The sequence below is a fragment of the Papio anubis genome, chromosome 7 (genome assembly GCF_008728515.1).
Source record: "Papio anubis isolate 15944 chromosome 7, Panubis1.0, whole genome shotgun sequence".
NCBI classification, from domain to species: Eukaryota; Metazoa; Chordata; class Mammalia; order Primates; family Cercopithecidae; genus Papio; species Papio anubis.
In genome coordinates this window covers 142390773-142403712 of record NC_044982.1, presented here as the reverse complement: position 1 = coordinate 142403712, position 12940 = coordinate 142390773, and the positions used below count along the sequence as shown (strand labels likewise).

Genomic DNA, 12940 nt, shown 5'->3' with positions numbered 1-12940 from the left:
CAATGTCCAAGTTGGGAGCCTAATAAAGAATGCAATCCCATTCACAAAAGTCACAGAAAGAATAAAATACCTAGAAATACAGTTAGATGAAAAGTCTCTACAATGAGAATTACAGAACAATGCTGAAAGAAATTAGAGATGACACAAACAAATGGAAAAACATCCCATGCTCATGGATAGGAAGAATCAATATTGTTAAAATGCCCAAACTCCCTATTCAATTAATGTGCTGGGATAAATGGTTAGCCATATGCACATGATTGAAACTGAACCCCTTTCTTATACCATATACAAAAATCAACTCAAGTTTGATTAAATACTTAAAAGTAAAACCTAAAACTTTAAAAACCCTGGAAGATAACCTAGAAAATACCATTCTGGACATAGGCTCTGGCAAAGATTTCATGACAAAGATGCCAAAAGCAATTGCAACAAAAACCAAAAATTGACAAATGGGACCTAATTAAACTAAAGAGCTTCTGCAGAGCAAAATAAATTATCAATAGAGTAAACAGACCACCTAGAGAATAAGACCAAATATTTGCAAACCATGCATCTGACAAAAAGGCCTAATATCCAGATCTATAAGGAACTTAAATTAACAAGCAAAAAATAACCACATTAAAAAGTAGGCAAAGGACATGAACACACACTTTTCAAAAGAAGACATACACATGACCAACAGGCATATGAAAAAATGCTCAGTATCACTTATCATTAGAGAAATGCAAATCAAAACCACAATGAGATACCATCTCACACCAGTCAGAATGGCTATTACTAAAAAGCCAAAAAATAACAGGTGCTAGTGAGGTTGCAGAGAAAAGGGAAAGCTTACACACTGCTGGTGGGAATGTAAATTAGCTCAGCCATTGTGGAAAGCAGTTTGGCGATTTCTCAAAGAAGACAGTTAAAGCAGAACTATCATTCAACCCAGCAATCCCATTATTGGGTATATAACCAAAGGAATATAAATCATTCTACCATAAAGATACATGCACAAATATATTCCTCACAGCACTATTGACAATGGCAAAGACATGGAATCAACCTAAATGCCCATGATTGGCATTTAGGTTGGCACACTGGTATATTAGTCTGTTCTCACACAGCTGTAAATATACTACCTGAGAAGAGAGGTTTAATTGACTCACAGTTCTGCATGGCCAGGAGGCCTCAGGAAACTTATAATCATAGTGGAACGTGAAGGGGAAGCAAGGCATGTCTTACATGGTGGCAGGAGAGACAGCACAGGGGAAAACTGCCGCTTTTAAACTATCAGATCTCTTGAGAACTCACTATCACGAGAACAGCATGGGGGAAACTGCTCCCATGATCCAATCACCTCCCTCCCTTGACACATAGGGATTACAATTCAAGACGAGATTTGGCTGGGGACACAGAGTCAAACCATATCAATTGGATAAAGAATTTGTGATACATATACACCACGGAATACTATGCAGTCATAAAAAAGAACGAGGTCATGTCCTTTGCAGCAACATGGATGGAGCTAGAGGCCATTATCCTAAGTGAATTAATGCAGGAACAGAAAATCAGATACTGGGTGTTCTCACTTATAAGTGGGAGCTAAACATAGTACACACGAACAAAAAGAAGTGAACAACATACACTGGGGCTTACTTGAGGGTGGAGGGTAGGAGGAAGGTGAGGATTGAAAACTACCTATCAGGTACTATGCTTATTACCTGAGTGATGAAATAACCTGTACACCAAACCTCCATGATATGCAATTTACCTATGTGACAAACCTGCAAATGTACCCCGAACCTAAAATAAAAGTTAAAAATAATTTAAAAAGAAGGCGAAATAACAACTCAAAGAATGGGAGAAAGTATTTGTAAATCATGTATGTCATAGGGTCTAGCATCCAGAATATATAAAGAACTCTCAGAACTCAATAAAAAGACAACCTAATTCTAAAAAGGGGCAAAGTAATTCAATAGACATTTCTCCAAAGAAGACACACAAATAGCCAATAAGCATATGAAAACATGTTCAACATGTTTAGTCATTATTAAAAAACAAATGAAAACCACAATGAGATGCCATTTCATTTTGAGTTCACACTGACTAGGATGGCTAGAATAAAAAACAGACAACAAGTGTTAGCTAAGATGTGCAGCTAGCAGAACCCTCATATATTGCTGATGGGAATGTAAAATGGTGCATTAACTGTGGAAAAGAGTTTGGGGATTCCCCAAAAATAATAAATGACCCAGTAATTCCACAGCTAGGTATATACCCAAGAGAAATGAAGACATATGTCAACACAAAAGCTTGTACACAAATGTCCATAGCAGGATTATTCATAATGGCCAGAAAGTGGAGACAACCCAAATGTCCATCAGCTGATGAATGGATAAACAAAAAGCAGTATATATTGATAAAATGGAATATTCATCCATAAAAATGAATGAAGTTGTAGTGACGCATGCTACAACATGAACTTTGAAAACATGCTAGGTCAAACATGCCAGTCACAAAGGTCACATATTTTATAATTCCATTTACATGAAATGTCCAGAATAGAAAAATCTAGTCAGAAAGTAGATTGGTGTTTAAGACGTGGAGACAACAGGAAATAGGGAGTGGCCACTAATGGTTATGGAGTTTCTTTTTGAGGTGATGAAAATGTTCTGAATTAGTGATGATGGCTGCACAACTCTGAATATACCAAAGGCCATTGAGTTGTACACTTGAAAAGGGTGAATTTTATGGGTATGTGATTATATCTCAATAAAGCTGTCATTTAAAGAAATTGGCACATAACATTATTAACTTCAGGGACTGTGTGGTATAGCAAAAGGTACCCTGCCCTTGATTCTAGCTCCTGTCTTTATTAATATGGCTCTGGGTCACCCACTCAATCACTGAGAGCCTAAGTTTCTTCATCTGCAAAATAAAAATAATATAAACTACCCAATCTGTCTCATGTGGTTATTTTGGGACAAAATTAGATATTGCATGTAAAAGAGTGTTTGTGAATTATAAAATGCTACATAAATTCAGGTTATGTCTCTTCTGAAGTTGGATTAGAATAGTAGGAAGCAGGCCGCGTGCAGTGGCTCACTTCTCTTATTCCAGCACTCTGGGACACAGCGAGCGAATCACTTGAAATTAGGAGTTCGAGACCAGCCATGGCCAACAAGGCAAAACCCTGCCTCTACCAAAAAATACAAAAATTAGCTGGGCATGGTGATGTGTGCCTGCAGTCCTAGCTACTGGGGAGGCTGAGGTGGGAGAATCACTTGAACCAGGAGGCGGAGGTTGCAATGAGTCTAGATTGTACTACTGCACTCCAGCCTGGGCAACAGAGTGAGACCCTGTGTCAAAAAAAAAAAAAAAAAAGTAGGAAGCATAAGGTAGGAATAAAAGATCATTACTGTTCAAGCTTTCCATAACTTATTTCCACTTCATTTAGTCTCATTAACTTAATGTTGCCTCCATATCCTGTACCTTTTTCTTACCATCTACTATAATCTTGTATCGTATAAAGCCAAAAAGTTGAGTTAGGGTACTGAAACAGCCAGAACTGTTTAAATAGATATGCAAAGGCCATAGTTCTTTTTGTTGCTAAATTAAATGAATTCTCTCAAATCCTAAATCGAATAAAAGCATATAACACAAAATAATTAAGTAATGTTCTACGGGCATTTGATTCTGTTACCTCTAGTGCATGTATGGGAATGGAGCACCTCCCCCAGCCATTGAGATGACAAAGAATGTCCACAGTGCTGGCACTTCCATGGATCATGAGTCTGTTTAAAAACTCTTCTTGTGTCAAACCAAACAAAATCAGAGAGAGTCCTTTCTCTATAGGAAAAATAAAAGTTAGCTTTAATAAATTAGATTAGATCTTAGGATTATGATTTAGGAATTAATTTTTAATTACCCAATACTTCAGTACTATAATTACAAATATATTTACTGGATATCACGTACTAAAATGACCTTAATTAACTCATCATGATTTTTCAACATTTTTAAAGAAGAGTTTTTTGGGTTTTTCCTTTTTGGAGAGAGTCTCCCTCCATTGCCCAGGCTGGAGGGCAGTGGTGTGATCATAGCTCACTGCAGCCTCAGACTCCTGGCCTCAAGCAATCCTCCCACCTCAGCCTCTGGAGTAGCCGGAATTACAGCTTCGTGCCATCACACCCAGCTAATTTTTTAAAAATTGTTTTGCTAATTTAAAAAAATTTTTAAATTATTTTGTAGCAATAGGGTTTCACTTTGTTTCCCAGGCTGGTCTCAAACTCCTGGCTTCAAGTGATCCTCCCACCTTGGCGTCCCAAAGTGCTTTGATTACAGGCATGAGCCACTGCACCCACCAAGAAAATTTATCTTTAAAACACTGACCACAAGGCAAATTCTTTTAAGAGCAATGCATTTTATGAAATAGCACAAATTGGCTGGGCACAGTGGCTCCTGCCTGTAATATCAGCACTTTGGGAGGCCAAGGTGGGCAGATCACCTGAGGTCAGGAGTTTGGGACCAGCCTGGTCAACATGATGAAACCCCATCTCTACCAAAAATAAACAAAAATTTAGCTGGGTGTGGTGGCAGGCACCTGTAATCCCAGCTACTGGAGGCTGAGGCAGGAGAATCGCTTGAACCTGGGAGGTGGAGGGCAGTGAGCCGAGATCACACCATTGCACTCCAGTCAGGGAGACTCCATATCAGGAAAAAAAAAAAAAAAAAGCACTAAATCCCACATTTCTACTTTATATTATCTTGCATAACCAATCATGGAACCTTTAATCACTTAGAGATGTCAGATTTCTGGTTTATCATTATAAAATAATTCACAGATTATTCCTGACACATAGAAATACAAGACTACCAAAATTTGAGTATAGAAGAAACACATGGTTAATTCCAATTACAACATTCAATACCTTTGTAGAAGACAGATTCTGCAGTGAATGAATACATATCTGAAATATCAAAATGTCCCATGCCTACAGGGGCCTAGCAGGTAGTGAGAGAAGTGAAAGAAAAACCTAATCAGAAATAAAATGGCTCATGCCAGGCATAGTGGCTCACGCCTGTAATCCTAGCACTTTGGGAGGCAAAGCTGGGAGGATCACTTGAGCTCAGGAGTTTGAGACCAACCTGGGCAAGGTAGTGAGACCTCACCTCTATTAAAAAATGAAAGTACAGCCAGGCATGGTGGCTCACACCTATAATCCCAGCACTTTGGGAGGCTGAGGCAGGTGGACTGTTTGAGGTCAGGCATTTGAGACCAGTCTGGTCAGCACTGCGAGACCTCATCTCTACTAAAAATACAAAAATTAGCTGGGCGTGGTGGTGCGTGCCTGTAGTCCCAGCTACTCTGGAGGGAGGTGGAGGTTGCAGTGAGCCAAGATCGCACCACTGCACTCCAGCCTGGGCGAGAGTGAGACTCTGTCTAAAAAAAAAAAATTTAAAAAAAAGAGAGAGAAATAAAATGGCCCATCTAAGAGAATGATTGAAACACAGCTCCAACCCGTAAGTTAACTATGCAGGAATGCAGGCCCAGTGTTGCCAGATCTTATAATTTACAGTAACAGCTGGAAATTAGAATTTGTGTGAAACCCTCTAATTATGAATGTTTATAATCTTTTTTAAAAGCCTAGACAGTGCAAGCCAAGCAAAATAAATATGCAGTTCATACATGGCCCATGAACAGCTAGCTTACAACCTCTGCTTGTCAAGTCAAACGAAGACTCTTTGAGTTAAAAAAATAACAATAATAAACTTCATTTCTCTCAAACTTTCTCTGACTTAGTATCTTAGCATTTAGCTGGGCAGAAATGACGTTAATTAAAAGCCAAACATATGAGACACTATTACCAAGAATAACAAGAACCTTCCTCTATAAACAATTACAATACCACTTAAAGGTGAGGCAGGCACTGAGGCAGAAGCAAAATACAGTAGGAAAGCATACATCTCAGCAATGGTGAATTTCAGTCTGATACAAGACAGTCTCACCTGTCAAAACAAAGCACAGTTGCTGCTCTCCACTACTGTCTACAGGAATACACTTTCTGCCAAGGGAAAAACACTGCATGCCCTGGTTCTCCAAATCCCAGAGGGTAATGGTATAGCCCATCCTTTCCACTTCCCAAGTAAACAGTGCAGTGAATCCTGTCACAGACACACATTTAAGATCTATGGGTTCCTCTTGTTCACCGATGTGCATTATCTTCCATGATCTTCCTGGATCACTGGTCTTGGCATGATCTTTCCGTAGAAAATTATATTGCCCATGTATTATGTCCTGTGGAATGAAAGCCCAGCTCTGCACACTTGTACTGTGGTTACCAGATTCAGGTGACTCTGAATGCAAAATATCCTGGAACCACGGAGCACAACAGGAAACCTCCAGTTTGGAGTTCTTTATTGTTTCATTCAATGATGATAGCTGGGCTTTCCAAGACCTGGAAAACAAGGTAAAATATAACTTAACACCTGTCACAGTAAAAGGCACTATGTGAAACACTAAACCAGGGCAAAGACGTTCTTAAGAAAAAAAAGTATCTACCAAATAAAGACCTTTAATGAAAGGGTACAGTGTCAGCATGATAAAAAATAGGAACAATAAACTAAATGAAAAGGAAATTTCTGTACCTATCAATTTGGAAAGAAAACTTGGTCAGTTTCATGTTGTAGGCAGAGTTAACAGGATCATCTTCATCTATCCCCTTAGGTCCTTGAATAGGAAGGTCTTCTAGTGTTCTTTCACACAGTAGGTGTCCTGGGTGTTGCCTACATTTAAAAATAATGATAGCCATATGAAAAAATGATGATCAAACCCAAATTTGTGTTACTATTGCTCCTGTTAAAAATAAGAGACTACAGAGAAGGAATAGTATGGACAACAAATTCCCCAGAAAGGAACTCCTTATCTCCCTTGCTTATGCCGCAGTAATAAAGTCAACTGTAAGAATTTTATTCTATTAAGGGCAGTTAGCTTGATAAAGCAATAAGAACACTTACTGTCTACTATATTTCAGATGTTACGCTAAACACTTCACACAAACTCTTATTTAAGCCTCTCAACAACCCTGTGAGGTAAATATAACCTCATCTTATAGATTTGGAAACTAAGGTTCAGAAACACTTTGAAACAGACTAATATGACCATCAAGTCTAGTTTTTTTTGTTTTTTTTTGAGACAGAGTCTCACTCTGTCACCCAGGCTGGAGTGCAGTGGCACAATCTCAGTTCACTGCAACCTCTGCCTCCCAGGTTCAAGCAATTCTCCTGTCTTAGCCTCCTGAGTAGCTGGGACTACAGGTGCATGACACCACACCTGGCTTATTTTTGTATTTTTAGTAGAGATGGGGTTTTACCATATATTGGCCAAGCTGGTCTCAAACTCCTGACCTCAAGTGATCCGCCTGCCTCGGCCTCTAGTGCAGATTTTAAAATCACTCATTATACTGCCACCACAAAGTAAGATTTAGGCTTAGACCAGAGGAATGTATAAAAACTAGAAGGCAAAGTATGTGTGTGGCTATAGGTGGGAGAGTATATGTGGAAAAGGGGGGGCTGTTACATTTGAGAAACAAAGAAGGTTAGGGTGGCTAACGTATAGGAAAAATGAGAAGATGGAATGGGATGAGGCTAGAAAGATGGTTCAGGGCCCCAAAGGCTATTAAGAATTTTAAACTTTTATCTGAGGGGGAAAAGGGACCTGAAGAAGGCTTTTAAGCAGAAAAGCAATATGAACAGAGGCAGAAGAGTAGCTAAGGGAACAAGGGGAAGGATTTTATCTCCTCGAGCACTTGCATTATTAAATATTAATCCTTTAAACAACCTGAAGGTAATTTGTTGGCACAACCATATGACACTGTCCCAGGATGATGATGAAAAAAAGTTAGAGAAGGTAGGGTGAAAATGAGAAGATGAATGAGAAAATAGTTCCCCCATCAACAAAATAAAAGGTAGATACCCCTGCCCCAGATGTTAATGCCTGGCTACACCTCTGATAAAATATGCATTTTAACAACATCACTCTAGCTACTCTATTGTGGATGGATTTCAGGGGGTAAGAATAGGCATGAGGAGATCAAGTAGGAAACTATTAAAGTAGTTCAATTAAGAGATGATGGTGGCATAGATTAGAGTGACGACGGAAGAGTTGAGAAAAGTGGACAAACAAAAACATTTAGAAGACAGAATGGCTAGGATCTGATGATTAACTGGATGTGGATCTAATACCAAAAAGAAGTTGGAGACACAGCAGTCCCCTCTTATCCACAGCGGATACATTCAAGACACACAGTAGGTACCTGAAACTGCAGATAGTACCAAACCCTATACATACAGTTGACCCTTGAATATCACAGGTTTGAACTCCATGGGTCCACTTATATGATGTTTTTTTCCCAAAAATATATTGGAAAAATTTTTAGAGATTTGCAACAATTTGTTTAAACTCACAAATGAACCATGTAGCCTAGAAATATATTTTTTTTCAGACAGGTTCTTGCTCTGTTGCCCAGGCTGGAGTACAGTGGTGCAATGACAGCTCACTGTAGCCTTGATCTCCTGGACTCAAGCAATCCTCCTGCCTCAGCCTCCAGAGTAGCTGAGACCATAGGCATGTACTACCATGCTCAGTTTAGCCTAGAGATATTTTTTAAAATCAAGATTAAGCCAGGTATGTCATGAATGCATAAAAGTTACATAGATCCTACTCTATCATTTTCTACCATAAATTATGCACAAATTGGCCGGGCACAGTGGCTCATGCCTATAATCCCAGCACCTTGGGAGGCTGAGGCAGGTGGATCACTTGAGGTCAGGAGTTCAAGACCAGCCTGGCTAACATGGCAAAACCCCGTTTCTACTGAAAACACAAAAATTAGCTGGGCTTGGTGGCACACGCCTGTACTCCCGGCTACTTGGGAGGCTGAGACAGGAGAATCACTTGACCTCAGGAGGTGGAGGTTGCAGTGAGCCGAGATTGTACCACTGCAGTCCAGCCTGGGCAATAGAGCAAGACTCCGTCTCAAAATTTTAAAAAAACCAAAACCACAAACTTGGCATAAAAAGTTAAGACTGGTTGGGTGCTCATGCCTGTAATTCCAGCATTTTGGGAGGCCAAGGTGGTCGGATCACCTGAGGTCATGAGTTCGAGACCAGCCTGGCCAATGTGGTGAAACCCCGTTTCTACTAAAAATACCAAAAATTACCGGGTGTGGTGGTGGGCGCCTGTAATCCCAGCTACTCAGGAGACTGAGACAGGAGAATCGCTTGAACCCAGGAGGTGGAGGTTGCAGTGAGCTGAGATCACACCATTGCCCTCCATCCTGGAAAACGAGAGCGAAACTCCATCTCAAAAAAGAAAAAAAAAAGTTAACATTTATCAGAACCTACATACACACTTACAGACTGTACATGATACCATTCAAAGCCAAAGAAAATGTAAACAAATATCAAGATGCAGTATTAAATAACTATATATAATTAGCTGTAGTATATACTATACTGCTGTAATAATCTCATAGCCACTTCCTGTTGCCATTGCAGTGAGCCCTAGTGTTGTAAATATCTGCTTAAAATGCCATGTGATACTAATAATCTCTGTGTGAGCAGTTCTTCTCTCCAGCAAATTATGTATCACAGTAAAAAGTGATCTCTCTAGCTGGCACGGTGGGTGAACGTATAGTTCCAGCTACTCGGGAGGCTGAGCTGGAGGACTGCTTGGGCCCAGGAATATGAGTCCAGCCTGGGCAACATAGCAAGATCCTGTCTCTAAAATAGTAACATAATTTTTAAAAAGTGATTTCTTGTGGTTCTCATGTATTTTCATCATGTTTCGTACCATACCATAACCTTGAATAACACCATGGGACCCATATGAAATGTAATGCTGGAAGTGCTCCCAAGTAGAGAAAAGTCATGACATTGTAAAAAAAACATGAATTGCCTGACATGTACCATGGGTTGAGGTATGCTGATGTGGTTGCTTGCCTTTTCAGACAGACTACTCATCTTGTAAACAGATTATGTAGAGTATCAATGCAGTACAGTATTGTACATGTATTTTCTCTTAAGATTTTCTTTTCTGTAGATCACTTTATTGTAACAATACAGTATAATACATATAACATACAAAATATGTGTTAACCAACTGTTGATGTTATCAGTAAGGTTTCTGGTCAACAGTAGGCTATTAGTAGCTAAGTTTTGGGGGAGTCAAAAGTCACATGTGGCATCTTGATTGTGCAGGGGGTTGGCATCCCCGAGTTGTTCAAGGGTCAACTGTACTGTTTTTTCCTATGCATACATACCTATAATAAAGTTTAATTTATAAATTAGGCACAGTGAGTAATAACTAACAATAGGACAATTACAAAAATACACTGTAATAAAAGTTATGTGAATGTAGTCTTTCTTAAAATATCTTAGCGTATGTAATATTTCTGAACCACAATTGACCAGGAGAAAGTGTAACTGTGGATAAAGATGACAACTATATAAAAAAGAAGAAATGGAGAAAGGCCCCTAAGAAGGATGGAAGGAATAGGATCTAAAGCATACACAGAGGGATAGGCCTTCATAGGAGGCAAGGTCATCCAAGAAAAGTTGGGAATAAAGAGATTATGGAGGTTTGAGGAAAATAGAGAAGGTTTAAAAATACGGTTGTAAAGAATGGGCTCATGAAAAATCACTGTAAAATTTCCAAGCAACATTAAGACCAATTAAAGATACTAAGTGTGAACCTAGAGTGGTACCAATTTTCTTTTGTTGTTTTCTACAAGTACTCAGCTGCCTGACTGTAGACACTGTGAAGGCAGAAAAAAAGATTTCAATCAGGGTTGAAATTGTGCCAGACCAAGTGCTATCACAGGGCAGGAGCAAGAGTTCAGAGTACATGCAAGAAAGTAACTGGTATGATGAATCACAGAATCTACGCTGGAAAGACAGGGAAGTGAAGATAGGAGGGGGTGAAGAGTAGAAGGTCAATGAATTGGAAATTCCAGTGAGGTCAGAGGATAGGTGAAGTGGGAGTACTTGACTAAGCAAGCTGGAAAGTTTGGGAAGTTGTGGTCAGAGACTGAGATGTAAAAAGTAGTGACTTGGGGGTGGGCCGACTTCAAATACTGACAAAGCCTTGGGTATGGCTGTGGAGGTGGAAAGCTAAGGTAAACTGGAAGAAAAAGTCATTGACGATGAATTTAAAGAACAAATCATGAATTTGGGTTCTCAAGGAGCTTATAAACTATGGGAAACATGAGAAAATTAGGGAAATAATATGTCTATACAATTAAGTGCTAAACTGTGGTTTAAAATTGTGTAATTTTGATTTACATGACATAACCCATATATGATAACACATAAGTCAAAATCAAAACTTTGATGAATATGCAAAAATACAAAGGTGGCCAGTGGTCATTTATATATATTATTCCATAACTACTTTACAATGTATTAGCTAGAACATGATATAACTGAATAGAAAAAGAAACACTAGTTTAAAAAAAAAAAACAAACTAACAAGGATATTTTTAACCTCTTATCAGTCAATTATTTACCTCATATTAGAAACTGCCATCATCTACATACCTGAAATACAAATTTAAGTTAAGAGCAATTGCAGAGTTGGATGAACTGACAATCACTACAACATCGAGGTCTTGAGACACTTTCAGTGAAGTAAATGAAGAAATCTTGGCTGGCTCCTGTTGCTGCTCATTACACATATCTTCTTCGTGAAGTGCTAAATCCACATGAGCTACATACGTACCATCCACAACATCAAAAATGTCTTTGAGTTAGAGTTAAAAGAAAATGCCAGTTTTATAAGTATGACTAACCATTTAAAGCACAGGTTGGGATAAAGCTATAGACTTTATCACTCCAATTTTGTAGGTGTAACAAGAAGTCTGAAAACTGAGGCAAGTCCCCATTATAACAATCAGATGACTATGAAGTTGGTGGTACAATAAAGAACCTGATACCAAGTTCTTCAACAATACCTGCTGAACATCTACTGTGGGCCACGCCCAGAGGCACTACTATTTTCTAACAGCACTGGCTAAGAGATGAGGTAAACCTAATATATTTTATGCAACCCAATACTGTCTATCTAAAGTATTATCAACATGCAGTCCGTATAAAAACTGAGGCATTTTATGTTCTTTCTTTTGTATAAATGTTCAGAGTCTGGTATTTTACACTTACAGCACATCTTAATTTGGATACTAAATTTTCATCAGAAATATCTGATCTGTATTGAGACTTCATAAAATTTAAGGTTGAAAGTTGGAACAACTAAAGTTGTAACAAACATCCTTAAAACTTCTCCAATGACTGAACTGAGTATCAGCTTTTAAATCTAAAGTAATAAAAATTAGCTGGTCATGGCGGCCCATGCCTATAGTCCCAGCTACTTGGGAGGCTAAGGCATGAGAATCGCTTGAGCCCAGGAGGCAGAGGTTGCAGTGAGCCAAGATTACGCCACTGCACTCCAGCCTGGGTGAGAGTGAGACCCTGTCTCAGGAGAAGAAAAAAAATTTAATTACACAAAATTAAGAATTCAATTCCCAAGTTACGCTAGCCAATTTAATATGCTCAAAGCCACATATGCTTAATGCCTACTGTTTTGGACAGTGCAGTTCCGTAACCCAGCAACAAAAATTGTTAATCTAGTACTTATGACATTTTTGCAAAAATTATATACCTATTACAAAATATAAAAAATCTTCTTTCAATTCAGAAACTAAAGTTCCAAAATCATAAAGGGTAATTTGTCAAATCTTCAGAATAATTTTGCTGATGACCAATATATCTGCTGGAGACAATGAACCCATATTTTCCAAGATCAAATTAACGATGGCTAAGCAAATATTCATTAATACGATGGAAACATCATTAGAGACAAGAGGTAGATTATATTTACACATGAAAAGATATGTAT

General features: G+C 38.7%; 1 protein-coding gene across 4 annotated transcripts in view; it reads right to left on the bottom strand.

The window, feature by feature from the left end:
• Positions 1-12940, bottom strand: part of SPG11 (SPG11 vesicle trafficking associated, spatacsin) — a 102892-nt gene that overhangs the window by 84119 nt on the left and 5833 nt on the right. For 3 of the 4 annotated variants that reach the window (XR_002523044.2, XM_021940518.2, XM_031668766.1), the window contains exons 4-7: positions 11587-11788; positions 6637-6774; positions 5998-6446; positions 3692-3837 (exon numbers count right to left, since the gene is read on the bottom strand). Coding sequence is in view for 2 of the 4 variants with exons in the window: in XM_021940518.2 (XP_021796210.2) it covers positions 3692-3837; positions 5998-6446; positions 6637-6774; positions 11587-11788 (935 nt within the window). In the remaining 2 variants the exon portion in view is untranslated. Of the gene's footprint in view, positions 1-3691; positions 3838-5997; positions 6447-6636; positions 6775-11586; positions 11789-12940 lie in introns of those variants that run through there. The other variant, XM_021940519.2, reaches the window with a different exon arrangement.